This window comes from Miniopterus natalensis, chromosome 17 (assembly GCF_054644295.1).
Source record: "Miniopterus natalensis isolate mMinNat1 chromosome 17, mMinNat1.hap1, whole genome shotgun sequence".
Taxonomy (NCBI): domain Eukaryota; kingdom Metazoa; phylum Chordata; class Mammalia; order Chiroptera; family Miniopteridae; genus Miniopterus; species Miniopterus natalensis.
In genome coordinates this window covers 27,607,485-27,634,933 of record NC_142097.1, presented here as the reverse complement: position 1 = coordinate 27,634,933, position 27,449 = coordinate 27,607,485, and the positions used below count along the sequence as shown (strand labels likewise).

Sequence of the window (27,449 nt, the reverse complement as noted above, 5' to 3'; positions counted from 1 at the left end):
GGTTTTGGCATAGGCAAAGGCTGGGACATGCATGTCCATGCACCATCTGTGGTGCACGAGCGCAGTCCACAAGCAGTGGGACCCACGTGTCCGCATGTGTCTAGGGCACAGGGCTGCGGTGTGCTCGGCATAGCAAGGTCCACGGCCCCAGCCCTCCTGCAGGGAGAAGCCCACGGCCAGATGGAATGTGCACGTGCTCCGAGGTGTGTGCCTGAACCTACTGGTGCCAGCCAAAGGCAGCAGCCCCTATGGACTGTCGAGGCATAAGTTATGATAAACAGAAGAAGGGGACACCAGGGGCGCAGGGACGGGATCAGGAAGGACATCAGTAGTATTGATCCCATGTCTGCCAGCTGGTCACCCAGTGCTTCTTGGTGGGCAGGGTCCCCCCTGGAGGTGGGTAGCGTTCCTCTTCCCGGATCCGCACCGCGTGGTACTTGGGCATGATCTGGTAATAGCGGGTCCGCTTAAAGAAGTCACACTGGAGTTGGAGGGACAAGAGGAAGGACATCAGCATCTGGCTCTCCAGCCAGTGGGAAGATGTGCCCAGCCCCTTCTTCTCCCACCCAGAGGTCCTCAAAGCCAGGACCCCTGATCCAAACACACTCCATCTCTCTGCGCCGAGACAGGAAGGGCGAGGTTCCCCACCCCAGTCCCCAGGAAGCAGGAGCTGAGGAAGGCAGAGAGGAGAGGGAGAGGCAGATGGAGGTAGGGGACAGCCACCGAGGTTGCTGATGGGATGGCTAGGAAGGGTGGTGATCTATCCTGACCACAGTGTGGGGAGGGGTCAGTTTGTCACCGTGGTGGGGGTTCCCAGAAGCAAGGACTCTACTAGTCCCCTCCTTCTCTGGAGATGGGAATGGGGCTGTAGAAGCATCTAGAAATCTGCCTTGTGAACTATGGAAATGGGGCCTAGCCTTGGTCTTGACCCTTTCTCAACCCCCGGAAAGCATGGGGAGGGTTTTATGGCTACTTCTTGGGGTTCCAAGTCCTCGAAGGGCTCAGTGGGGAGGCTGGTGAGAGAAGACACCATGCGCTCTCCCGGGCAGGGAGGGGAGGCAGACAGAGAGGCCTGCCCTTTGGGGTGGTACCAGGGACGGAGCGGAGCGAGGTACAGAGAGGTCCCATGAAGGAAGAGGAGCAGATAGGACAGAGTCAGAGGCCCCAGCCAGCTGGGGAGCTCGGGAAGAGGGCCCGAGGCCGAGTTACCCGGGCGGGCGGGGGCGGGGCTGCCCCCTCAGTAGTCCTCGGTCAGCCTCTCCGTCTCTGACGGCTGGCTCTTCATCTCCGCCTTCTGCCTCTTAGCTTCGTACAGGGCGCGAGTGCGGGCTCGCTTGAAGAAGCCGCACTGAGGAGGGGAGGAGGGGCGGGGGGCCATCAGGGAGAGCTGGGGGGCCTTGCCAGCAGCACTCATGGGCTGGGGCTAAGGGCTGGGGAGCCTGGAGGCCTGGGTTCCAGCCCCGGCTGAGTGGTGCGGCCAGAAGCCAGAGTTCCTGGGTTCCCCTCTGCAGCTTGCAGGTCCCCCCACTAACCCAGGCAGAAGCACCCCAGTGGGTGAAGTGAGGAAGGGTATGGGATGAGGCTGAAAGCTGGGGGGAAGGCGGGAGGACATGGGAGAAGGGTGGGGCTGCGGTGGAAGTGAGGGATGGGATGAAGGGAGAGGTGCTGAGGGCCTGCTGGCAGGAGGTCCCCGAGCAGGGGTCCAGGTGGCCGGCTGGGGTCCTAACCTTCCACAGCAGGAGGATGATGAGCCCCAGCAGCAGCAGCCCGGCCCCCACGGACACAAGCACCAGCCACAGCTCGATCTCGGCCGGCAGCTCCTCCACCAGCTCGGAGTCGATATCCACGGAGAACTGGGGAGGGCGAGAAGGGGCTCAGCCCTGTGTCCGCTGCCCCCCAGGCCCCGCGCTCATCCCGTCCCAGCTGGGTCCCTGACCCTGCTGTTTCACCTACTGCCAGTAGGGGGCACTCAGGGACTGGAAAAAGCCCCTGCCTGTCCAATGGCAGCAGCAGATTAGTCCATCATCTTGTTTCTCTAAAGGAGCAAGCCTCAGACCTAGGAAGCAGCCTAGGGCCTGGGTTTGCAGTTCACACATCTAGACTTAGGTCCCAGCTCCATCCCTTATGAGCTGTATGACCTTGGACAAGTAATTTCACCTCTCTGAATCTCCATTTCACGGTCTCTGATCAAGGGATCATGCTTGCCTCGTAGTATACAGCCAAGTGGCCAAAAGCATGTGTTCTGGAGCTAGACTGCCTGGGTTCAAGTCCTTGCTGTGCTATTCTCTAGCTGTGTGGCCTTGAGTAAGTTGCTTAACCTCTCTGTTCATCTGTAAAATGAGGATTAGGAAAATAATACCTACCTAATAGGTTGCTGGGAGGATTAAATGCATTTAATATGAGTACATAGCAAGCACTCCATAAATATTTACAAAAAAACAAAGAATGCATAGCATATAGTACCGTTCTTTTTCTTGCCCTACGATGGAGATATATATATGAAATATATATTTATATATTATATTATTATAATATATTACATGTTTTATACAAAATTGCATTATATATTATAATATATTTTACATATATCTAGAAAGATTTGCTGGCTATACATGATTATTTCTCTTAAAATTATTATTTTTTAAATTTCTTCTTTAAAGATTTTTTAATTTGATTTTTAGAGTGAGAGGAAGGGAGAGCTTAGAGAGAGAGAAACATTGATGTGAGAGTGGAACATCGATCGGCTGCCTCCTGTATGCCCCCTACCAGGGATGGAGCCTGCAACCCAGGCATGGGCATGTGCCCTGACTGGGAATCAAACTGACAACCTTTTGGTGCACAGGACATGGCCCAACCAACTGAGCCACACCAGATGGGGCTGATTTCTTTTTTTTTTTAAATACAGATGCTGTAAAGAAAAATCAAAGGTTCCTAGTAATTTTACTCCTGAGAAACAACTATCTTCAACATTTTAGTGAATCTCTTTCCATATTTTTAATGCATATGTTAAATATATATACTTTTTTCTTCCACATAAATGGGATCTATGGGTAATGCACACACTCTTCCGCAACCTGCTTCCCTTCTCACTTAATATCATCATCTTTTGATGCCATTAATAAAGATCAACCTCCTCTCTTCTGATAACTGCATGGTCATTGTAGAAATGTACCATAATTTATTGAGCCAATCCACTGAAAGACACTTAGATTGTTTCCAATTTTATGTTATTATAAACAATGCTTTAAAATATCTCCATATATTTATGTTCACATACTTGTCCTATTCTCTCCTTAAGATATATTATCATGTGCTGGTCAAAGGAAATATTTATTTTAAATTGTAATAGATATTGATGTATTCATCTCCAAAAAGGACCCATCAATTTATACTGCAATCAAAAGCATTTCCTTCCACCTCATCAGCACCAGACAATATTACTCTTTCTCATATTTCCCAATCTGATAGGATAAAAGTCTTGTTGCTGTTATTTTTATTTCTTTACTATTGAGTTAAACCTTTGCATTTTACAGTATGTACACTGCCTGTTTATTTCTATGTTGCCCTTTATATAGTAAATGTATATCAATACTTTGTCATATACACTCTAGACTTTTTGAAAGGCAATATATCGCTTGCCCTTTCAGTTTCCTTGCCATCCTTTGTGCTGGACAGGCATACTTCATTTGAATGTGCTTCGTGTTACTGTAGTTCGAGGATATTGCATTTTTTACAAATTGAAGGCCTGTGGCTACCCTGCATCAATCAAGTCTATCGGCACCATTTTTCTAACAGACTCAGAAGATGATTAGCATTTTTTAGCAATAAAGTATTTTTTAATTAAGGTGTGTATCTTGTGTTTTTAGATATAATGCTATTGCACACTTAATAGACTACAGTATAGTATAAACATAACTTTTATATGTAGTAGGAAACCAAAAAATTCGTGTGACTCGCCTTATGGTGATATTTGCTTTATTGAGGTGGTCTGGAACCAAACCTACAATATCTCCAAGGTATGCCTGTATATAGATTTAAAATTTCATAGAGTCCAATTTGTCTAATTTTCCTTTGTGACTTCTGGGTTTAATACAAGAATTCCCTCTCCACATAATTAAAGATTATCATTAAGTTGTTTTCTCTGGTATATTAGGTTTTATTTCCTATTATAAGTGTTTAATCTAACTCAAACATATTTTTGTTTATGATGTGAGGTAGGGGTTTGCCTTTGCCTTCCAAATATGTTCTTACAACATGACTTAATAATCTGCCTTTCTCTACTGATCAAAAATGCTATCTGTATAATAAAATAAATTTCTATGCTGTTCCATTGATCTTTCTGGCCCTTCCTTCAGTACCTTATTTATTTTAGGAAATGTATCATAACATATTTAACCAACCCTCCATTCGTCTCCTATATGTATTTCCTACATATCTCCATTTTATATCCTTTTCACAACAAATTATTGGCAACTTTGTCATATTTATTCTTCCAGATGTAACTCAGAATCAAGTTTGAGAATTTTTTTCTCAAGTTTGTTTGGAGATGGAACATCTTCATGGAAATATTGTGTGGATCAAATAAGGTCAAGCAGAGGTTCTCAACCATGGCTGCACATTAAAATCACGGGGAGGTGGGGCTTTGAAACAAACCAATACCAGATCCCACCTCCACAAACTCGGATATCATTGTTCAGGGTTGTGGTCCAGATTCAGAAGTCCTCCAGAGGATTCCAATGTGCTGCCAAGATTGAGAACCACATAGCCAAAGTGTGTGAAAGTGCTTTGAAAAGATGCCCTGCACAACCACGCCCTGGCCAGTTAATATGCTCACTCACCGCCACAGTCTTATTTTCCATGTTGATGGTGGGGACGCTAGTTTGGAGGAACAGGGTAGCCCAGCTAGCTACCCTGACTCGGTCAAAGTCTTTGTAGTCCTGAAGGGAAAAGGGGTGGGTTAAAAGAATCAATTGAGCCTCCCTTCGGACCCTAAGCTTCCCCTCCCCCAGGGTACCCTCCCACCACACAGCATCCTTCAACAGCACCCCAAAGGATCTGACAGCCAGGCCTCCCCACACACAAATGCACGTCACTCATTCATTTGCACATTGGATCCTGTGCTGGATGCTGAGGACAACAAAGACAATGAAGGGCACAGTCTAGGTCAGGTCTGTGGGCTAAATCTGGCCTGCCATCTGCTTTTGTAAATAAAGTATTTTGGGCACACAGCCATAGCCAATCATTTACTATGGTCTATGGCAACTCTGTACTACATGGAAGAACTGAGTAGTTGCAACAGAAACTGTGTGGCCCACAAAGCTGAAAAGATTTATAACCCAGGAGGAGAGATCATTTTTGGGTGGAAAAGACCTCGCTGGTGGTGAAGCATCAGAGGGGGACTTTAAGGCTGAATAGGAGTTTACATGCAGAGATAAAAGGGGGGGAGCTGGCATTCTAGAGGCAAGGGGTAGCATGTTGAAGGCATGGAGGTAGGAAAGTCTTGGACACGTGACAAAACAATGAATACTTGAGAGAAGGTCACTTTGGCTGGAGACAAACATGTCATATCCACACACAGGCACACAAGCTAACACTGACACAGCACACAGTAACAGGTATACAACCTGTCACACATAAAGCACGATGCTGTCCCTCACACATACACACACACACACAAGGCCTTGCTGTGACCCTGGCCTCACCCCTCTCCCTGTTGCTCTCCAGCCAGGTGGTTGGCAGGAGAGACCTCCAGACCCAGGCACTGACCTCAATGAAGGTGCTGTTCCACACTCGAGCCTGTACTGTCACATTGGTGATGATGGGGGAATCAGGAATGGGGCACTCCAGCCACACACAGCGGGTGTGGACACTGCCACAGCTCTGAAATAGGTGGGGAACACAGGACACGAGACAGGTTGGGTCTCCAGATTCTTCATTCTTCACCCCTTACCTTTGACCCCTCCCCTGGCTTTGTCCAACCCATGGCTGACCCAAAGGGCCCTGGCCTCATCCCTTCACTCATGCACACCCCCCACCCTCCCACCCCCAATACTTATATGTTTCAGGCACATTCTTTGGGCCAAGCACATACAGATGCCAAGAGGCAAACATGAAATCTGATCTCTGCTCATGGAAATGGGGCCCAACCCACGACATCCCCTTCCCAGCCTTCTCCCACACTGAGCCTTTGTTCATGCCACTCCCTCCACCTGGGATACTACCTCCTACCTCTCCACCCAGCTAGGCCTCAACTTGCTTCCCAGGCCTCTTCCTCTTCCTCTTTGGACAGAGGGTACCTTACCCCACCTTTGTCCTGCCCTTCCCCATTCCCTAGCCCTAATGTCTAAGGCTTTGAGCAGCTATATAGCTCCTGGGAATAGAGCCAGTGTCTCTTCCTTTGGACCATTGTATTGGCTGCTCCCCAAGGGCAAGGGCAGTGAGGTGCCCTCTGAGGGCAGATGAGTCTGCCTGCTCTGACTAGGGGCTCCTGAGGGCAGGGGCCACATCACCTCATCAGATTGGGGTCTCCTGGTGAATAGCCCCTATTCCCCTTGCTTTGCATGCCCCCTGGGTGTGTGGCCACAATCCTCTCCAACCCTGGCCACTCACCAGGAGGGTCTCAGACTTGGCTTTTTTGGCAGCAGCTAGAGTAACAGGCGCGGGGCCTTGGCCTCCCCCTGGGTCCAGCTGTCGCCGCCTGCGCTGTGGAGATAGTGGTGTGTCCCCAGGGACCTGAAAAGGGAAGAGGAGCTTTGCTGGAAGGAGGGAATGAGAGCAGAGGTGAGGAGAGGTAGAAAGGGCAGGAGGAGAGGCAGGCTCCCTAAGGGTGTGAGGGGAGGGATGGGAAGACACTGGCCTTTCTGCCCTGCAGCATGCAAAGGAGGTGCAATGCAAATGAAAGGTCCCTGTGGTGTCCTTACAGAGAGAGTGAGGTTGAGAGGGTTGATAAGACCTCCTGGTGGTTGGCAGGGCCAGGACCCATTGCCTTGGATGGTGATCTCTGTGGGATACAGCAGCCACTTGCCATTGGCGACTTCATAGGGCCATTCCAGCCCTAGGACCAGGGTCCCCAGGGCTGCTAGCCCTTCTCCCACTGGGCCCACCTGTGGATACAAGGGGTATCAAGTTTCCTAGAAAACCACCTCCATCTCAGCAACCCCAAGGCTTACAACCTGAGGCCCCAGACCCAGAAAGAAATGCCCATTACTCTTCCCAGGAGTCTCCAGCCCAAAGTTCCACAGGTCCCCTTACCTGGAATTCATATTTGAGAGGACTTCCCACATCCTCCACAGTTTTCATGCCAGACTCGCCCATCACCATTCCTCCAAAGTAGCTTTGTAGTCGTTGACTCACCCTAGTAGTAAGAAAGATGCTGGAGTCACAAGAGACAGGAGGGGCTCTGGCAGAGGGGGTGGGCACCAAGGTTGGTTAACTACCTCTGACATCAGGCAGACCTGAGATAAATTCCTGCCCTGCCACAACTGTGTGGCCTCAAGCAAATTATCCTTTTTGAGCCTCAGTTTCCTCATCTGTAAAGTGGAGTTAATGATTGCTGCTGTATCGTGAGCTGTTGTAAAAAGTCAGTGAGATGATGGATATAAAATCCTCAGCACAATGAGCCGTCAAGAGATGGTGGGGCCACACCAACACCTTATTCACCAGAGTTGCTGATTCCTCCACTCCTGCTGGCTTTGCAGGGGGATAGCAGTAACAACAATAATGATAGTGATGCTGTTAAGGGGAGGGGTGACCCAGGAGAAGTAAAGACCTAAGGATACCAGGCCGAGAGAGGTGTGTCAGAGAAGCTTGGGAGACACCTTGAGGACAGGGAGGCCCTAGCTCAGGAACAGCAGCCTGGGGGCGGCTACCCACATGCTGAATGAGGCCTGGAGAGTATAGTCCACCAGCAGAGTCAGGGTAATGGGCCAGAGATTGTCCTGGTGACTTGACCTGGGAAGGAAAAGCAAGGAGTAGGTAAGGAGATGTGTCAGCTGAGGCTGGGCTTGGGGGAGGACACCTTAACCTGGACAAAGACTGGCTTTGCAAGGTCACTTACGTGGAAAGTTGCAGCTGTGCCTGGAGTTCCCTTGTGTGCAAGGTCACTCCAATGACCTCGAAGGTGATGAGCAGCTCCATCTGCCATGAGGGCCAGAGAGGCAGAGAGGGGCATTTGGCGCCAGGCAGGGATGATGCCATGTGGTGTGGGGGGGGCTGAATGCTATGCTAGAGAGTTCGTTCTCTGGCCTCTTCTCCCCCCCCCCATTCTGAGTCAGGGGTCTCCACCTCTCCACCCATTCCCACTCTTTTACCTTCCCAGTCACATCTTTGCTTCCCTTGTCCCTTTCTCTGTCAGTGACATCTCTGCTACTTTTGAGCTACATGACCTTAAGCAAGTTACTAAAACTTTCTAAGCCTATATTTCCTTTCTATAAAAGAGCATCTACCACCTCAGAAGATTGTAAGAATCATGTCATATAAAAGAAGCAAAGTGTTGGGCTTGGCACATAGTAGGTGCTCAGCCAAATTGGTTTCTTCCCCTCCATCTGCTCTCACTTTGTGCATAGCTCCCTAGTGACTCCATTTTTCTCAGTCTCTGGATCTCTCCTACCCTTACTTTACCTCCTCCACCCCCACTCTGGCTCTTTGCTTCTAGGAAGGCCAGGAGGCAGGCAGGCAGAAGCAAGAAGAAAAGTAGTAGTCTGGGAGAATGTGGCCAGGGCTTACCCTCTGGTTCCGTTTGAAGGGGTTCCCCAGCTCGCAAAGTATGGTCATGGTCTCATTGGCCTGGCAGGTTCCAGACTGAGAAAAGAAGATAACCAGGTCTGGGTGGTCAGAGTGGGGCTTGGGTCAGAGTGGCACAGGGTCTGAGGCTTGAGAACAGGGTTCCCTTAGCAACAGAGATGCTGTGGGCACCTGACGAGGCCCAGCTCAGAGGAGAGGGGACACATGACAAATGACAACACATGTAAACATGCATATAAGGATGCAAATGCGTGGTAGAGCCTGGGTTGGGCACTCACAGGGCGCACTGAGGACAGCAGCAGGGCGGGAAGCATTGCCAGGGTGAGCAATGCCTCGTGGGCATCTTCCCCAGCCTGCTCCCTGCTTGGGATGTTGGTCACATTGATGCTCAGGAGCAGTTTCCGGAGGTCTTTGCTGTACTGGAGCCTGAAAAGGGAGGAACCTTGGACTGAGCCCAAAGCCCCGCCCCAGACCCGCCCCAGATAATTAGGCCCCACCCCTTGAGTCTACTAGGTCTAAAAAGCCCCTTTTCAGGACAGCCAGGCCCCGCCCTCTAGTCTCACCTGGTGAAAAAAGCCCCTTTTCTAGCCAGTGAAGGCCAGCCTTACACATCCTACCTGGCCAATCAAAGTGCACCCTCTCAGGCCCCATCTCTGAGGCCCCGCCCATGGCCGGTGAGGCCCCACCCCTCAACCTCCGCCCCTCAGTTCCTCTTAGCCAATGAAGGCCGCCCCACCCTTGGCCAATAGGTGCGGTCCGCAGTGCACCTGCTCAGCCGCTGCCCTTGCTCGGACACGAAGGCTGCCTGCATCTGTAAGTTGCTGTCGCACTTGTTGTCCTGCCCGCACTCCTTCTGGAACTGGACCTGGGGGTGCCAGCAGTGTGAGGAGCGCGCCACCACAGCACCTCTCCTCCCACGGCCCTCCGGGCCCCGCCCCGCCCGCCCGGCCTCACCCACCTCGGTGTGGTTCTCCAGAACCTGTGCCTGGTTGAGGACCGGGTAGGTGTCCAAGGACCGCAGCCCCAGCCGGGGCCGCTCAGGCAAGCGCACAGGTAAAGAGTAGTTCATGGAGATGACGATGGGGCGGAGTTTGTCGCGGATGTTGTCCTGGGAAAGAGGGAGATCTGAGCCCAGCTCTGCACTGCCCTCCCTGCTGAGCTGAATCCTCACACCGCCCTGAGCCCCCAGGGAGGAGCTTAGGCCCCCCTCCACCTTGAAAGCCCCCCAGTGAGGCTGAACCTCCCCTCATTCTATAACCAAACTGACTCCCTTCGTACCACCTTGATCCAGAGTGAGGAAATGGGGCTCATCCTTCCCAGAGATCTCTCTGGAGAGGTTTTGAGCCTCCCTTCACCCCGGGATCCATAGGTTGAACTCTCCTTTCCACCCTAATGTTCCAGAGAGTGGCTGAGCTAGCCTCCCACTCGTAGACCCCTTTCCCCAGAGCTGAGCTGGGCCAAGAGTCTCACAACCCTCACTCTTCTCAGAGGTGGGTGGCCCTTTAGCCCCCTCCCCACTCTGAAAGTCTCTGTCTCTCCTTTACCACACGCTGGGTGCTGTGCACTGTACCCCCTGAAGACCTACGGACTTCCAAGCAACCTCTCCCACCTCTATCTCTGGGGAGACCCCAGCCCATCACCCTTGACCTGGGGGGATGTTGGCTACCTCTTTGAGGGATGTGGAACCCATGGCCCTCCCCTGACGCCTCTCTCACCATCAGAAGCAGTTCTAGGTTCTGGCAGCGCATCTCAGGCATGGAGAAGAAGCCATGGAAGACAGCTGACTGGCTCTGCGCAAAGCGAAGCCGGGGTGGGCGGCGGTCCCGGTCGGCCTCCAGCGTGTAGGCCAGGGCTGCAAGTGGAAGACGGGTGGTCAGCAAATGAGCAGATGAGCATGCCCCCCCTCACCCTGCGCCCCAGCACTCACTGATGTTTCGCCTGTAGTTGGGGTTCCCGGCACTCTGGTAAGCAAAGCACAGCTCCACTTGCACACTGTTGGGAGGGTGGGGGACATACAGGAGGGCCTGGTCATGGTGGGACCCAGATATCCAGGCCCTAGCTCTTACTCCCTTTACTGGGCAAGGGGAAACAGGGCCCTTCTAGGGAAAGGCAGTGGCAAACCTGGGGAGTCCACAGAGCTGGTCTGGGGTGCCCCTGGCTCCTTCCCTGGCCACTCCCATTAGAGCCTTAGAAAACAGGGATAGAGGTCACCAATGGGGAAACTGAGGCCCTGAGAGTGGAATGAGTTGCCTGAAGTTGTGGCTCAGCCAGTCTTGTTCAGGATCCCCAGTTCAGATCTCCTTCTATGCTCCCATCTCCCTGCTCTGTCTCCCTCTGCCTTCTGACCCAATACCCTCATTCACACAACGGCCTTGGGGTCATTACCATCTTAGTCACTAACATATTTTGAGCATTTAGGATGTACAGGGTGCCATGCTAAGGGCTCTTTGTACATTATCTCATTTAATTACAACAATCCTATGAATTGGTTATTATTAACTTTCTTTTATAGGCAAGGAATCTGAGACTCAGAAAGATTAATAATTTGCTCAAGGTGACTCTCTTCTTCCCTTCCCCACATCCACCCAACTGTCTCCCTTGCCCCTCCTCCCTGGGGATCTTACTCCCCAGAGCCCAACCATACCACTGCAGTGGGCATAGCTAGAATTTGAAGTAGGCAGTCCAGAGCTCCCGCTCCTAACCACCATGCTCCACTCTATACCCCTCAACCCCTCCAATGCAAAGAATTTTGCTTTTTAATGAGGTTGGGTAGGCTGGGCAATGCTTACCCCAAGAATCAACCCTCTGATGGTAGGATATCAGGAGTTGCCAGGGAAGGGGTTGGGAGCCAGGGCCCCTCCTGGCTTGCCCATACATAAAGAGGAACGGGTGGGCAGAGCAGGGACCGAGAGTCTCACCAGGAGGTGGCTGTGCAGAGTGCGGGGTCCAGCACAGATGGCCTGGCCACCAAGGTCTTGTGGAGGATGTTGATGACAGGCCTGGCCCTGCATGGAAAGAAAGCACACAGATATCAGCACCTCCTGCCCGCCCCAGGCCAGGCCAGGCTGGGGCTCAAGCTTGGGTGGCCTGGTGATGAAGGTGGACAGAGGTGGGCCTCCATGCCAACAGGGTTGGAGGAGAGAACACCCCCTATTCACCGTCGCCTTGGCTCACCGCAGCAGCACGATGCGGTCTGACAGGCTCCCCACCAGCAGGTCTGGGTAGAAGTTTTCATCGACGTCCAGCTTTCCACTCAGGGAGTAGCCGAAGGCGGCCAAGCCGTATAGTCCCAGCTGTTCTCCGTGGATTACCTGGGGGCAGGGGGAAGCACTGAAGACAGGCTCTAGGGTGGGCTCCAGAGAGTGGGGCCCAGGGGGAATGAAGGGGTGGGTGAGCCAAAGGAGCGGAGGCCCCCAGTCTCTGTTCGTTCCTACCTGCTGGGGCTGTTGGAGGAGCCCCCTGGAGCTGCTGTGGTAGATGTACACTGCGCCCAAGCCCTCAAATGGAGCTCCCACAGCAATGTCTGGGGAAGAGAGGCAGAATGGGGTCATCCTGGGGACTGTGCGCCCATGGGTCCCCAGCCCTGTGCTCCAGCCACAGAGCCCAGCATGGCCTTGACCTCACTCTGCCAGGCAGTATTCAAATCATCAGGAAACAGAGCTCTGTGGCTCAGGATTAAAACTGGAACTGCCGGGCATCCAATTGCCTCCTTTTATATGTGGGAAAGTAGGTCCAATAGAGGGAAGTGACTTACCCAAAGACAGACAGCAAGTTAATGTCTCAGGCAGGCCTACACTCCAGGTTCCTGACCACTGGCTGCTGTTTATTTCCCCTTATTACGGTGCCTTCCATCTCCCCCGCCAACCTCCCCTCCAGGGACGTTTTCTCTAATGTCATTTACCTGCAGGGTCACAAAAGCAGGTGTTCCCCATTGGTGACTTTGCCAGGTAGTTATCAAGCACCCATCTCGTTTAATCCTCACAAAAGTGCTGGCTGTAGGTACTACTGTCCCCACTTTATAGATGAGGAAACAGACTCGGAAACCCAAAGTCACACAGCTAATGAGTAGAGAGGAGGATACAGGAGGCCATGTCTCTCTAACATGGGGGGCTGGGATTCTAATCACAAGCGAGCTTTACTTGTTAGAGTGTCCAGACTTATAAAATTCTAACCATTACAGTGGTGCCTCGGTTTTTGAACGTCTCCGTTGACGAACATTTTGGTTACCAACGCTGTAAACCTGGAAGTCAATGCTTCGGTTTTCGAACACGCCTCGGGAGTGGAACATGCCACGCGGCTTCCGCCGAGGGCAAGATCCTGAGGCCTCGCTGTCGGCTGTGGATCCCTCGGTTTTCAAACGTTTCAGAACCCGAACAATCTTCCAGAACGGATTACATTCGAAAACCGAGGCACCACTGTATTTCCACGCATAAGTCCAAAATGCTTTAGTTTCTTAAACATTACTCAACTCTTACTTTGCTGCTTTTGATCTGATAAGGCCTAAGTACACAGAATGCCAAGCATGCCAGGAAAGTATGTAAAAGATGAATAAGTAGGTCCTAAGAGGAAACTGGATGATTCCTTTATCAGTAAGTGCTTTGGGCTTCATTAACTGAACTCTCGCACCTATTTGGACTCTTCAGAGGCTCCTTTACCCTCAATCTGTCCCTCTCCCTGACACCCAGGTCTGATCAGTCCCTAAGTGCTACAGAGTTTGGTGATATCCTCTATATCCAGCGCTCCTACCTTGTCCCAGCTCTTAACATCCCCCACCTGATACACTATAGTCTTGATTTTAACACCCCAGCTTTGCTCCCCTCATCCATGCCACATCTTTCAGAATGATCTTTCAAGGTTCCAAGGCACCAAGCTATCATACCATATCCCTGCCCCCAAACCTTAGAACTGGACACCCCTCTAACATTACCCAAAATAAAGCCCCAGGTCCCCTGCCTACCTTTCAACAACATCCACCCCACCCCTACACTACCTCTCTAGCCTCATCTCTGAAGTGAGCACCCCACACCGGCTAGATTTGGGTACCTCAAGCGAGTATCCCCCCCTCATATTGTACCCCTTCTGTTCCCCTCCACTGTGCACGCTCAGCCCAGCCTTCAATGCCCAGCAGCACATTCACTCCTCACGTGTGGCTCCCTCTTCACGTCTTCTCCCTAGTACTGCTGTGAGCTCCCCAGGCCTGGGCCCCATCCCATCTCTTCTTCGGGCCCTGTCAAGCCTGGTATGCAGCTGGCACCCAGTCAGTGAGGGTGCTGGGGCGGGAGTGCTGGCTCATACCTTGGAATCCATCCTGGTTGATGTCACCAATGCTGGCCACGGAGAAACCAAAGGCAGAGCGACTGGGGCCATGAAGAAGGAGAGAGGGCTGGGCAGGGAAGGAGGTGCCTGCCTGGTTCATGAAGACATAGATGGCACCCCCTACCTCTTCCTTCCGCTCAAAGTAGTAGGGGGCACCCACCAGGAGGTCCTGCCACCTGCACAGGAGAGAAGTAGGGGGAAATGGGAGTGAGAGGTCAGCCACCATTTTGCAGCATAACTCTATTTAGCAGGCACAACTGTGCCAGGGCACATGACTGTACAAATGATACTTCTGGCCATAGGTCGAGAGAAAGCCATGGAAATGCTAACACGACCCGTCTAATGGAAAATGCATGTGGGGAAGCCATATACGCACAGATCACACCCAAACAGCCCACATCCACTAGAGTCATAGAAATGACAGGCCTAGACAAGGAGAGGCAGGTGTCATGCAATTGACATGCAAATACCCAGAATCCCATAAAGTCTGATTGCAAATCAACAGGCCAAATTGATTTGCAAATCCCTGCAATAGCATGCAAACAAATGAACAAATGCACAAATGCAAGCCTCCGTTTCTCTGCGTTGGCAAGCCTGCCCCCCTCACCATTCTCCCTGGCCCCAGAGAATGTCCCTGGATTCTCACCCATCATTGTTCAGGTCTGCCAGGGCGATGGCACTGCCAAAATAGGCGCCCACCTGTGTGCCCTCCAGCACCTGCCTCCTCCGCAGGTCTCCGCCTACCTCCTGGCTCAGCAAGAAGACAGCACCCATATGTCGGTGCCGCGGGGCACCCGTCACAACAGTGATGTTTGTGGGGTGCAGGATGGCACTGCCCACCTGCACAGTGTACCCTGGGATGGGGGAAGGTGGTCAATCAAGGCCCCAGTAAACTTTGTCCCCTTCTACTCCGGACCCACCCTGAGGTCACCTCCCATTATCTTCTATTCCATTATCTTCTATTCCTCTATTCTAAGTTGGGCAAGAAATTGGCTTCTGGATGCCCACCCCTAGTCCTGTCTGCACACTGGACTGTGAGCTCCATGAGGGTAGGGACTTTGCATCTTGGTGCTCAATAAGTGCTAGTTGAACTAAATGCCACTAGCAGCACCCGTACCCGGGCCTCACTCTCCCACCGGGCACCGAAGGTGAGAGGGCCAGGTTGCCAGGGACTGAGCCCCTCCCCTCCTCTTCCACCCACTGGGCCACCACAACTGGACTCACCAATATAGAGGTTTCCTTGGTCCTCTGGGTCCTTGTAACTGTATTCGGATAAATCCCATTCCTTGCGCTGAATCATGTAGCTGTTTCCTTCACAAGGATTTGGGGAGAGGGAGTATAAGTCACCACCCCTTTCCTCTGCCACATCCAGGCCCTCTCCCCAGAGAAGGATAATAGAAACCTTTAAAAATATTTGTTTGTGATAGCTTTGCCATGTGCAAATCACTTCTCTTTATTTTAACAATTCTGTGAAGTAGAATGATGACCCCCATTTTACAGATGAGAAAAGTGAGGCTCAGGGGTGGGGAGCTAGCTGCAGACACATGGCTGGAATGTGGTCATCCAAGTTCCTGGATACTAGTTGACACTTCTCTTACTCTAGACACTGAGGCCAGACTTGGCACCATTATCTCCTCCTGGTCCTGCCCCCAAACTCTGGCTGCCTACCTGGCTCCTGCTGCTGGAGAGTACCTACACTTCTGCCAAGGTTCTAAGGGACCAGGGGATGGGAGACAGGAGCACAGGAGCAAGCAGAGGCCTCAGTTCAGATGAGGCCAGAGCTGTGACTAAGACCCGGGTCAAGGGGACAAGGTCCTAGGCTCCTCTGCCTTTGATTCTACAACAATAGGGTGCAGTAAGGGGAGAGGGGTGTGTTGCTACAACCTGTGTGGAGAGGTAGAGATGGGGGTTGGGAAATGAGCCATCAGATGTCTACTGTGGTAGTTGCAAGCATGGATCTTGGTACAAGGAAATACTCTGCAGCCCCCAAAAGATTGTCCTATATGTATTGACATGAAAAAATGCCCACAGTTTATTGAAAAGTGAAAAAAGAAAGTAGCAGAACACACCAGCCGGCGTGGCTCAGTGGTTGAGCATTGACCCATGCACCAAGAGGCCACTGGGTTGATTCCTGGTCAGGGCACATGCCTGGTTGGGGAATCAGTCCCCAGCAGGGGGCATGCAGGAGGCAGCCAATCGATGTTGATGTTTCTCTTATCGATGTTTCTATCTCTCTCTTCCTCTCCCTTCCTCTCTCTCTAAAATCAATAAAAATATATTTTAAAAAAGAAAAAGAAAGTAGCAGAACAGCCTGTTTAGTGTGATTCTGTTCATGTGTGTCTTGAAGGTACCTGTATATTCTAAAATAAGTATGGTTGATCTACAAGATCAACTGGAAAATGGGATGAGGGAGATGGGTGGAGATGGCAGAGAAGAGGGGAGGGGCACTTTTACTCTTTATTTTAGCAAACTCTGCTGTACCATTTAGTAGTTTTACCAGGAGCATGTTTTACTCTTTAAATCAGGTTTTAAATGGTTAAACTGGAGTCAGATGGACCTGCGTTCTAATTTAGGTTTCATAACTTGCTGTTGGCTTAAGCAATTTACTTCACTTCTCTGAGGCTCAGTTTTCTGTAAAATGGGTATAATAATACCTGCATCATAGAGTATTTGAGGATTAATTACGATAATATGTGTAGAGCCTCTGGCATATAGAAAGTGCTTTAAAATAGTAGAGGTCGTGGTTGCTGATATTGGCAAAGGGGTCCTGTCTCTTGAGCCCTCTAGTGTGGAGGGTCTCGGCCAGCTGTCCCGGTGGCTAACAAGGGTGGGTGGTGGCTGCCCCTCCTCTTCCCCCTAGGTCCTTACCTTTCCAGTTGTAGGCACCGGGAGCACCAAAGTACACAGTGTTCTTGGTGAAGCCGCCGCTGGTGCCCAGCTGGCACATGCCTGTCTCCAGGTAGTCAGTGTTGCTATTGCACATCTCGTTGTGGTAGGTCTGCCAGTCATCGGTGGGGTCCAGCTCGAGGTTGTTGCCCCGCACATAGCACTTGCCCACCATGCGCCGCTGGTCCTCCGACCCCGACCACAGCACCTGGGTGTAGCGGTGGGCACAGACCTGGGGACCCCACCCCAGCACACAGCCTGAGCCTGAAGCAGGGACCCAGGGCCAGCTGTCTCCTTGGCCCTGTGCACCTCTGGCTTTGTGGAAGAGGAGCTGAAAGGGGCCTCCTAGCTTTTCTTTCTTCCCACAGTGATGCCCAGACCTACATCTCCTTTCTAGAATTCAGAAATCTGCTCTGAAGGTTGGAAACACTTTTTGGAAGGCTAGAAGGTACTGGATTTGAGAGTGGCTCAGAGATCTTGGCAAAACAAAAAGGGGAAAGGATGAGGGAATGTGGGTTCAGGCTCTCGTGTCTTAAAGGAGCTAGATCACCAGCAGATTAAGAAACTTGCTTTTCTGCTATCCCCAAATGACCCTTTCCTCTTAATGAAAGGACCACTGACAACAACAATAATAATAGCAGCTAAAACTGAGTGCTTACTATATGCCAGACACAATTCTAAGCTCTTCACATATTAAGCCTTTTAAGCCTCATAATAGCACTATAGAGTAGGGACATTACTTTCTCCATTATAGATAAAGAAACTGAGGCACAGAGAATAAGTCTCTGCCTAAGGTCTCACATCTAGAGAGAGGCTATCCAGCTCTGAAGTCTAAGCTGCTAAACACTAGGCTGAGCTGCCTCTCTTGTAGCTTCTTCCACCCCCCTTCCACTCTCTAAAAATCAATGGAAAAAATATCCTCAGGTGAGGTTTAACAATGACAACAATAAAACACAAAAAACAAACAACACCAACAAAAGATCTCTCTGGGGCTCAGAAATTGAGAGCTCTAGGGGCCAGCACTGAAGAATGTGGACAGGAGGTCACGATCGGTAACAGGAAGTGGCCCTCAGACCCAATCCAAGTGAACAGGGGTCAGCAGGGTTGTCCCTCTTCAGCCAGCCTCCCAGGAAGGAGCAAGACCGGGCTACACTGCCTGAGGCCCTATCTGCCCTTTTCTCTTGCAGTTCCAGTAGCTCAACTTGTTCCCACGAAGGGTGAGCAACCCAGGGGGTGGCAGGGGTGGGGCAGGGAGGAAGTGTGATTCAGACAGGACCCAGGCCTTGCTGGGTCTTGGGAGAGTGCCAGCCCCCCTCCCCCGCCCCACCATAAATGCAGGACTGAGAGACACAGATAGCCACAGAAATGGACATTTGCAAAACCCCAGCTCATGCACCAAGGACCCCCCCTCTGTCCTCTGCCTTTCTCCCCAACTCCTGGGAGATGAAAGAGAGGGCTAGAGCGGGGGAGCCAACTTGTGTGTCCACTTACCAGGACTCTGCCTGCAGGGCCCTGGCTGGCCACAGTCACCCCAAGCCACATGTTCTCAATTATGTGATGGACAGGGTCACCTGTGGACATGGGAATGATCATGGGCCAGGGCACCCCATCCTCCCAGTGCCTAGAGCCTCCAGAGGGCAGGGGTAGGTCCCTCCTGGATCCCCCACTCCAGCAGTGCAGCCACCCCTACTCCCCTTCTCCAGTCCACCCACAGTCTGAGCTCCCCAATCCCATATGGTCCCATGCTCCTCTAGGACTCTCTCTTCCCAGCTGGACAAGAAGTGACTAGAAACTTCCCAGGTAAGCCTTCTGCCTCCTCCAAGTCATTTCTCTCTTTGCCATCCCTCCACCAGGCTCCCGACCCGGCACTGATCCCCAGTCCCTTCTCACTTTTCTCTGTGATGTCCATCCTCTCGCAGTCGTCCTTGTGGGCAGTGAGTGGGCACAGGTACACAGCACCGGTCCGGTTGGTGTAGCCATCAGGCACGGCGAGGTCCTGGGGAGCACCAACCAGGAGCCTGGAAGGCAAGAAGGTAGGGGGGCCTGGGTTCAGACTCCCCAAAGCCCACTTCAAATAACTTGTTGTTTAACATGCATTTACTGAGCATCTGCTCTGCCAGGCTGTGTGCCAGGCTCTGGGGTTGGGAGATAAATGGATCCCAGCCCCTGCCCTCCAGGAGCACCCATGTAGAAGAAGTAGGCAAGGAAGCAGACCTCTGCAGTCAGCGCCTCACGAGAGGAAAGCAGGCAGCAAACCAGGCCCAGTTCTGCATGAGGGGCAGTCAGGGAACAGGGGACCTGGTCTGAGCCTGAGGATGAGGACCAGGGGTCACCAGGGGAGGAAGAGGAGGAAGGGCACTTCAGGCCCATGTGCGGCATGTGCAAGGGCCAAGAAGAGTGAGCAAGCGGATGACTCAGGTATCTGCAGGGGCCTCATACAGCTGGAATCCAGGAACCTGGGGAGAGACACGAGTGCAGGGTGCAAAGGGCCTTGGGGAGCCATGGAGGGATATTAAGCAAGGGAGTGAGATGGCCAGACCTGGGTTTGGGAAGGAATGCTTTGACCTCTGAGATAAAGGTAAACTGAAAGAGGGCAAGACTGGAGGAATCCTGGCACAGGGTTTGACTTCCAGGGGGCCCGAGGGGAGAATGTGTGAGGGTGGGGTGGGACTGGTTGTTGGGAACCTGAGGACTCAGGTGTAGGAGGAGTGGACCCCTAAGTGATCTGGGTGATGTTTACCCCCCACTGTCACCTTAAGAAAGGCACACAGGTACTGTGTGGGACCGGGTGCCTGACATTTTCGACAATGTGGCCCCAGGGCAGTGTTCTTGGTAAGTGGGTATGGGAGGGGGGATGGGTGAGGACTGTCACCTTGTACCCAGCCTGCCCATCTTTAGGGACATTGATTACTGGTTCCTACAAGGGTACTTAGTGTCCTGGCAACCCATCCCTACCAGGGAGGTGACTAGAAGACAGAAAGGCAGGGGATCAGCCTGGGAATAATATCTCAGAAGAGTCCTTGGACCACCAGCATCAGAAATCCCTGGGATATGTGTTACAAAGGCAAATTCCTCAGCCCATCACAGACCATCTGAACTGAATATGGATGGAGTTCTGGAACCTGCATATTTAGTATGCACCCCAAATATTGTACACCCAGCTTGAGAACCCAGCTCTACCACTCCTTGCTCTCCCAGTATCATCTCATCATCTCTCTGTAGCCTCTGGACCTTCTGCCAGGACAGCCTCCTTGATCCTGATGGACCCAGTCTCCTGGGTGGCAGGCCTCTCCATCTGGCCCCAGCAATGCTATCACCCTGAGGCTCCCAGCTCAGAACTCGGGCTCTGGGCCTGTCAGAGACTGGGAGTGCCAAGCGAAACCCCAAACCCCGCCTGCAGCTCCTGCCTGGGACCTGAGTGAAGGTTGCAGGAGTGGGTGGGGCGGGGCCTAGGCATGCCAGGGCCTGAGTGCACCCGCCCACTGGGTGTCAGGAATGCACTGCCTGGGGGGTGCTGGGAAGGGGGTGGGACCTCTGCCTGCACCTTACACCTCAGCTAAGACCTCACCCTGGGGGAGTGTTAGGCAGTGCTAGGCAGAAAGGCTGGCAGGGAGCCAGTGTGGCAGTGAGGCAGTTAGTCACCCTCTGTCTAGCCTCGGAAGGGCGCGTGGCGAGTTGTTGCCTGACCGCCTATGGACATCCACCCCTGAGGAACCTGACAGGTGAGAGAGGAAGCCTTAGAAGAGAAACATTCCAGCTTGGGAGCCTAAGGGACTGGTTATAAGGTTTGTTCTGTTTCAAGGGGCAATTTCCTTTCCCTTTCTGAGCCTTGAATACCTCATCTGTAAAATGGGGAGAACAGCTGTCCTGACAATCTTCAGGGTTGTTGGGGGAACAAGTGGGTTCTTTCTTTAAAAGGACTCTCTGCCCGGCTGGGTGTAGGTCAGCAGTCGAGCATCAACCTAAGATCTAGGAGATCGAGGTTCGATTCCCGGTCAGGGCACATGCCCAGGTTGTGGGGCTTGATCCCCAGTCAGGGGCGTGCAGGAGGCAGCCAATCAATGACCCTCTCATCATTGATGTTGCTCTCTCTCTCCCTCTCCCTTCCTCTCTCTGAAATCAATAAAAATATATATTTAAATATATATATTTAAAAAAGAATAAAATAAAAGGGCTCTCTGACTATGAAGCCATGGTCAATGTGAGTCCTGTCATTCCGATTTTTGAGATACCAGGACTGGCCCTAGCACACCCCAGGTCTCCCTCCAGGCACCAAGAATTTCTGTTCCACCAGGTTAGGGAGCCTGGAGCAGAGGACAAAGAGCAATCTAGTCCAGTTATTTAGAGGGAGCAGAAGATGGCACATAGTAGCACTTTCAATGCCTCAGGAGACCTCAGGAGACCAGGCAATCACTACAGTGGGGGTGGGGCCCTGGAAGCTAGAGTCATTCTAGGGTGGGAGCTCAGAGTTCACTAGTAGAAGCTGGAGGCTTGCTACAGTTAACCTAAAGGGGCAAGTCCAGGCCTCAGTGGGCAAGGGGAGCCCAGGCTGCCTCCTAGGGTGTGCAATGCAATGGAAGTGCTACTGGTCATGCTGCTGCCTGCCCAAGATGTCTGAGGGAGTGGGCTGCGGGACCCCTCCTCTTAGCCTCCTGGAGAACCAAGCAGGCAGCGCTGGGCACAACCAGCAATTGAACTGAAGTAAATCCCCTTACCATCTATGCCCTCCCTGCCATTGCTGGGAACCAGACTTGTACCTACTGACGGGTGGTAGGGCAGGGCCAGTGCCTTAATCCCAGGCCCACATCCCAAGCCCCTCCCTCCCTAGAGATTCCACAGGGAGCCCCTACCTCCACCCCCCCGGAGTATTTTTAGCTCCAACTTGGCCTGTTCAGAGGCCCTTTAAGGCCCTCTGGCTGCCAGCCCAGGATCCAATGGGTCTACAGCCAGAGGACTTTGAATGGATGGGGGAAGGTGGGTGTGCAGAGGGTCAGGTCCAGCTGCCTCCAGCCACAGCCAGGTGTGGGAGAAGCCAGAGCATGGAACAGACCTTACAGATATGCCAGTGTATTGCAAATTAATATGCAAATGAGCACACTGCTGCCCTCTGTTGGATCTGGTCCAGATCAAAGAATCCAAAAGCTGACCCCTTCTGGACCACCTCTGAGTCCACCCTCCCAGCCGCAGTAAGAAGGAAGGAGGCTAGATGGGAGGCTTTGCCCAGCTCTTGGAGCAAGGATGAAAGGAGATGAGACCAAACCTCTCCTGGAGTCAGACGAGGCTGGGGGGAGGCAGGGAGCCCCTCTGGGAGGTAAGAGAATGGGTAAAGTGGACTCTTAAAGGTTTTTAAGCATCTGCCTCTTCACTACCTCCTGTGGCCCACCCAGAAAGGCCCTCCTGGCCTCTGGTGAGCTCCCTGGCCTCCAAGTTCTGGAAAAGCACTTCCTCGCCCCTGCCCCATCACTCTTTGACAGTTCAAGGCTAATGGAACAGCCAAATAGAAAGCAGTAGAATAGGAAAGAGCTGGGGTATGAGGCCCATGGGTGTCAGGGCACCAGGCTGGCTCATCCCCAAAAGAAGAAGGCCCCCCTGGGGCACTGGGGTGGGGTGATGCTCAGAGAAACAACCTGTGTGAGTCAACTTCCCAGGCTCCTCACCTCAGGGGGAGGAGTTGGGGGGCCTCCAGCGGGAAGATTTCGGTTAACCAAGAGAGGGCCAGAGGGTCCAGCACTCAGGCCAGTGGGCCCCATGCCTTACTCCTCAGGGTTCCCTTCCACCTCAGGACTAGAAGCTGGTCAGGCAGGGGGCTGCCCCAGCTCTGAGCCTGGGGGTGGGGTGGCAGCAGTTCTCAGATGCCTGGATCCCAGCTCTGTGCCAACTCTGCTGCCTGAATTAGCCATCTCCCAGAGGCTGCTCCCTTGGTAGTTGAAACTGCAGCCCTCTCTGTCCTTCCCTTACCTCTTATGCTGCCCATCCAGCCCCCTCTCGTCTCTGGTGACTCAGCCCTAGAACCAGAGCAACAAGCTGGAGGAAGAGATAGAATGAGAAAGGACAGGAGAAAGAGGCCTTGGCCCGAGCCTCTGATTAAAAGAAACAAGGCCGTTCTTCTCATTTCTGCTCCCTCTCCCTTGCTCCTTAGTGTTTTTTCCATATTTGATCCCTCAGGGCACTCTATGTGTCATCTAACCTCAATTCCTCTCGCTGCAGCGGGACATCCTCTTTCTCCTTTGTGTAGCTCTGACCAAGCCCCTTTCTTTTTCTACAAGATCAGGCTTCCCCTGCCTCCTTCCCAATTTAAAGCTCCTTGGCCTGGACTGGTCACTGGAGACAGCCAGAGGAAAGCGACACTATACATGCAGGCGTTCTGCCTGCAGCGGCAGCTGCTATGCCTGTTTCCTTTGGCACAAGCTTTGGAGGCTGCCAGGTAGCTGCTGTGCCCAGGGTAACATGTTTTAGGAGAGCGTAGCAGGTAATCCTGGTTCCTGCCTCCCTCAGGTATGACCTCATCTTCCAGGAGCCCCAGCCACCCCCACCCCAGGCTTCCCAGAAACCCTCATTGCCAGGCAAGGGCAAAAGGGGGAGAGGGCCCCAGAGGTATTTCCCATAGCCCACAAGGGCAGGCCAGACTAGGACACCTGGATTCCCAGGAGAAAATGAAGAGCAGGTGCTCGGGGCTGGGGAGTCAGTGGCCATCTCCCTGAGGACTAGTCCCTCTGCTTCCCCAGGGGTCCTCATGCATCTCACCAAGGAGCCCAAAGCAACTTGGTCCTCTGCCATACTCCTCACCCCTCAGGTGGGGAGACTGAGAAACTGGGGCCTGGGTTGGGGTGAGTGTCTGATGTTGTGGGCAGAGAACCCCAGTCCAGAGATGGAGGTGATGGGGAACAAAGAGGGTCCACACCTGGGTTTTTAACCATTTCTGGTATAAGGCCTGTGAGAACATGGTGAAAGCTACACTCTCCCTGCTCCTGCCCCCAGAACAATGCACAAACGCACATGATTTTACTTATAGTTTCAGCGGTCCCTGCACCTCTGGAAAACCACCTATAAACCCCAGGCTAAGAGTTTGTTCAGGATCATGAGCCCTTCCCCTTTTCTAAAGGGACTTTGAGGCTAACAGAATATAAGACTGTGACTTGAATTGCTGGTTCCCCTGAGCTGTGCAGTCAGGCAGCTGTTCACATTTGGCTATACAGCTGGCTGCAGCTAAGCCCAGCTGGGCCAGTTGGCTCTCCCAAAGGACCAAGGAGCAGAATTCAGTGAGACGAAGAGATGAGCCAAGATCTAGAACCATCCTTGGGAAAGACTGAGGAAATCCAAGAAAGTGACCCAGAAGTCTATCTAGAACCACCTGCCTCTCTGAGGTTCATTAGTTCTAGAACCTCTGGGCTCTTGTCAGGCCTAATGCCATCTCTAGCTGCCCAGGAAGAAAAGTAGAACTTCTCTGCTCAGCCATCTTGGGTGAGGCCCACTGGTAGTGCGGGTGTATCCAGGTCCTGGCTTTGGTACAAGAGCCCTCTGCTGCACCTTGGAATAGGCAGAGCATTTTACACACATTATCTCATTGAAGCCCCACTATCACCCCATGAAGAAAGTATGTTATGCCCAGCTGGTGTGGTTCAGTGGTGGAGGGTCAGCCCATGAAACAAGAAGTCACCGGTTTGATTCCCGGTCAGGACATGTGCCCAGGTTGAGGGCTCGATCCCCAGTGGGGGGCATGCAGGAGGCAGCCAATTGATGTTTCTCTCTCATTGACATTTCTATCTAGAGAGATAGAAATTAAATCAATTAAAACATATTTCAGAAAAAACAAACAAGATGATATATCCAAAGCGTATATGTGGTCTGAAGATAGTGAGCACTCAAAGGTTATTTAAAAAAGAAAGTGTGCTGTTCCCCTTTCCCTTCCCCTTCCCCTAACATGCGAGGAAATGAAGGTTCATGTATTAGTGACAGATCCAAGACAGGAAATTAGCAATGGAACTCTGAAGCTTCTTCTCTCTCCACAACACCTAGTGGCCTCTTACAGGGCAACAGAGGCAGGAAGGAGCATATAGATCCGGGTCCAACCCTTCTTTGGGGAAAACTGGCCCAGAGAAGGGAAATAGCTTGCTCAAGGTCACATAGCAAGGGGAGGGAGGCAGTTTACAGAATCCTTTATTGGCTCCAGCTTTCCACTATTTCCTCTTGCTTTTCTGATCTTCTCTTTACACTATGTTGCCTTAGCATGGAAAATCTCTTTCTGGACGGGGGCAGAAAGAGCAGCAATATAGAAACTTGTGTTGATGGTCACTTAGAGTCTCCAAAAGATGGAGGAGTGGCCAAGGCCAGACTGCCGCTGCTGGGGCCGGGCTGGGAAGGGTGTGGTGGCTCTAGCTTCTGCAGAAGCTAAATGGAATCGAGGCCAGTTCAGGTAGGTAGACTGGGCAGGGGCTGGGCCAGCAAGGCAGGAGCCAAGTTTGGACTTTGGGCATTCCAAGCTTCCTCAAGTTTCTACAGGCCTCGGCCAGAGTTGGGAGAGGTTTCAACACACCTTTTTTTCTGACTATGTTCTTGTTCAGCAGGGTCAGACACCAGGTGGGGACAGATGTCTGGTAGGTCACTCAGCTCAAAGTGACGGGGCCTGCCTGACCTGTCCTAATCATCTTCTCTCCTGGAGCAGCCTCACCTCCCCCAGCTGTTCTCTTTCAAGGCAGAGAAAGGTCTGAAACCTGGACATACCCCTCTGGGCATGAGTGCATTGGTGAGAGCGGAGGAGGGGGCACACAAGCAGCTGGATGCAATCTCCTTCCCCTCTCTCCCCTATGCCTAGCTCTTCCCCTCCTTCTTGCAGCTGTTGGGGAAGGAGAACAGAAGAAAGAGAAAAACACCATTTCCCTCTTCAAACCAAACAAACACACTCAGGGTTGAAGATTCAACATGAATCTGTGGAATGCAGGAAAGATGTCTGGTGGGAGGGTGTCACTGCTGGGCTGGGGGTGGGGAGGCAGGAGACCAAGCAGGATTTGGGACAGCCCCTCCTCTCACTTCTACTCCCCCACTCTCAAAGGATCAGAGGGAGCCCCTGGACAGCTCCAAACACTCAGGCCTCACCCTTCAACTCCCAAGAGGTCGAGAACCTCTCTAGTCTGGCTCTGCAGAGGGTGTGGCTGACGTGGCCGCAGACTAAATGCGAGGTGTAAAGGGAGAGGGCTTAAAAGCATGTGCCTATAGGTTCTTCCCGGGAAATGGATACGGGAGATCCACTAGGTGTTTATCTTGCGGTTTTCCCCGGCTCCCATCCCTGGAGAATAAGAGGCATGCAGTATACAAGGTACTTAATTCACAGAAGGGAAGGAGGCTCAGGAAAGCGGGACCCCACTGCTGCTCTCCAGAAAGGTTTAAAGGACTGAGGGGCTGCGTCTAGACAGGTTCTGGCTGGGTCAGCACTTGCCAATGATTATTGCCCGCCCCCACCACCCCACGCCTAATCCCTTCACTTCCCGCCAAACCTCGGCAGCAGGAGCGCGGCCCAGGTCGCCACCCCCTGAATCCTGGCTCACAGGAGCCGGCGGCCCGCGGGCCAGGACTCGGACTCCGCGCGAGGTCTGCACGCCGCACACTCTCCCTCTCCCACCCCACCCCCGCCAGCCTCACTCACAGGTAGCGCTGCTGCCGCTCCGTCTGCCGATGGAGGGCGACCGAGTAGCCGAAGAGGCTGCCCGGGTTCCCGGCTTCCTTCACCACCAGGAATCGGGTGTCCAGGTTGAAGGCGTAGGCGACGCGAACGCCAGCGGCCACAATCAAGGCGAGCGCGCAGAGCGCTGGGCGCAGGATCCGGGCGGCGAGGCGGGGGCTGGGGCCCATGGATGCCAGCGGGAGCCGGAGCCCGGGTGAGAGTGCGTGAGGACCTGGAGCTGGGAGGGAGGACCTGTTCACCTGCTTTCCTCACCGCTGGAAAACCTCGGCCCGCCGCGTCCTTTCAGCCCCGCAGCGCCGATCAGTTTCTGGCCGCCAGCCCCGGTCGGTTTCACGTCGGCTCAGGGTCTGCAACTCTCAGATTCCCCTCCGAGGTCCGCCGGTCTATTCTCCCGCCAGCCCTGCGTCTGGTCACCGCGCCCCCGCCCCGGACACCCTGCACCACAGCACGTCCCGGCCGCGCCCCCTTGGCCGCGCTGTCGACTTCGATCCCGGCTGCGTGACGGATCTGGGCAGGCAGACTGTTAGACCGCAGGGAGGACGCAAGGGAGGGGTGCCTCCGCGCGCCCCGCCTTCCCACGCCCAGCCCCGCACCTCCCCACCTTGCGCGCCCAGCCGCGGCTCCGCTCTCCTTCCGGGGAAAGGGAAAAGGTCCCGGCTCCGCCACCGCCTCTTAAAGGGGCAGAACCGCCCCTCCCTCCTCATCCTCCCCGATATGGCTCCGCCCTCTCCCCAAAACACCTGTCGAGAACCCCCAAAGGCTTGGATTTCCCCTCCCCGCCCCTTGCTTCTCCGGAGAAGCGTCGCCTTTTGAGCAAGATGGGTCG

At 52.9% G+C, this 27,449-nt stretch overlaps 1 protein-coding gene across 2 annotated transcripts; it reads right to left on the bottom strand.

Annotated features, from left to right (window-relative positions):
- ITGA3 (integrin subunit alpha 3) lies at window positions 1-26,927 on the bottom strand. 2 transcript variants are annotated; one of them, XM_016215597.2, is made up of 26 exons: window positions 26,585-26,927; window positions 18,835-18,962; window positions 18,436-18,515; window positions 16,927-17,176; window positions 15,283-15,369; window positions 14,705-14,912; window positions 14,038-14,234; window positions 12,177-12,265; window positions 11,917-12,053; window positions 11,661-11,747; window positions 10,670-10,734; window positions 10,458-10,594; window positions 9,701-9,850; window positions 9,510-9,607; window positions 9,021-9,168; window positions 8,725-8,799; window positions 8,057-8,136; window positions 7,873-7,950; window positions 7,252-7,354; window positions 6,921-7,103; window positions 6,610-6,732; window positions 5,767-5,880; window positions 4,839-4,937; window positions 1,728-1,853; window positions 1,210-1,348; window positions 393-481 (listed from the first exon to the last, which is right to left on the bottom strand). In XM_016215597.2, the coding sequence occupies exons 1-25, from the start codon at window positions 26,788-26,790 to the stop codon at window positions 1,238-1,240; spliced, it is 3,159 nt and encodes a 1,052-aa protein (XP_016071083.2). In that variant the 5' UTR covers window positions 26,791-26,927; the 3' UTR covers window positions 393-481; window positions 1,210-1,237. The 2 variants fall into 2 exon arrangements, with proteins under 2 accessions (XP_087682308.1, XP_016071083.2); XM_087826182.1 differs by lacking the exon at window positions 1,210-1,348 and having other exon boundaries at window positions 1-481.
- Between the last annotated feature and the right edge of the window lie 522 nt (window positions 26,928-27,449).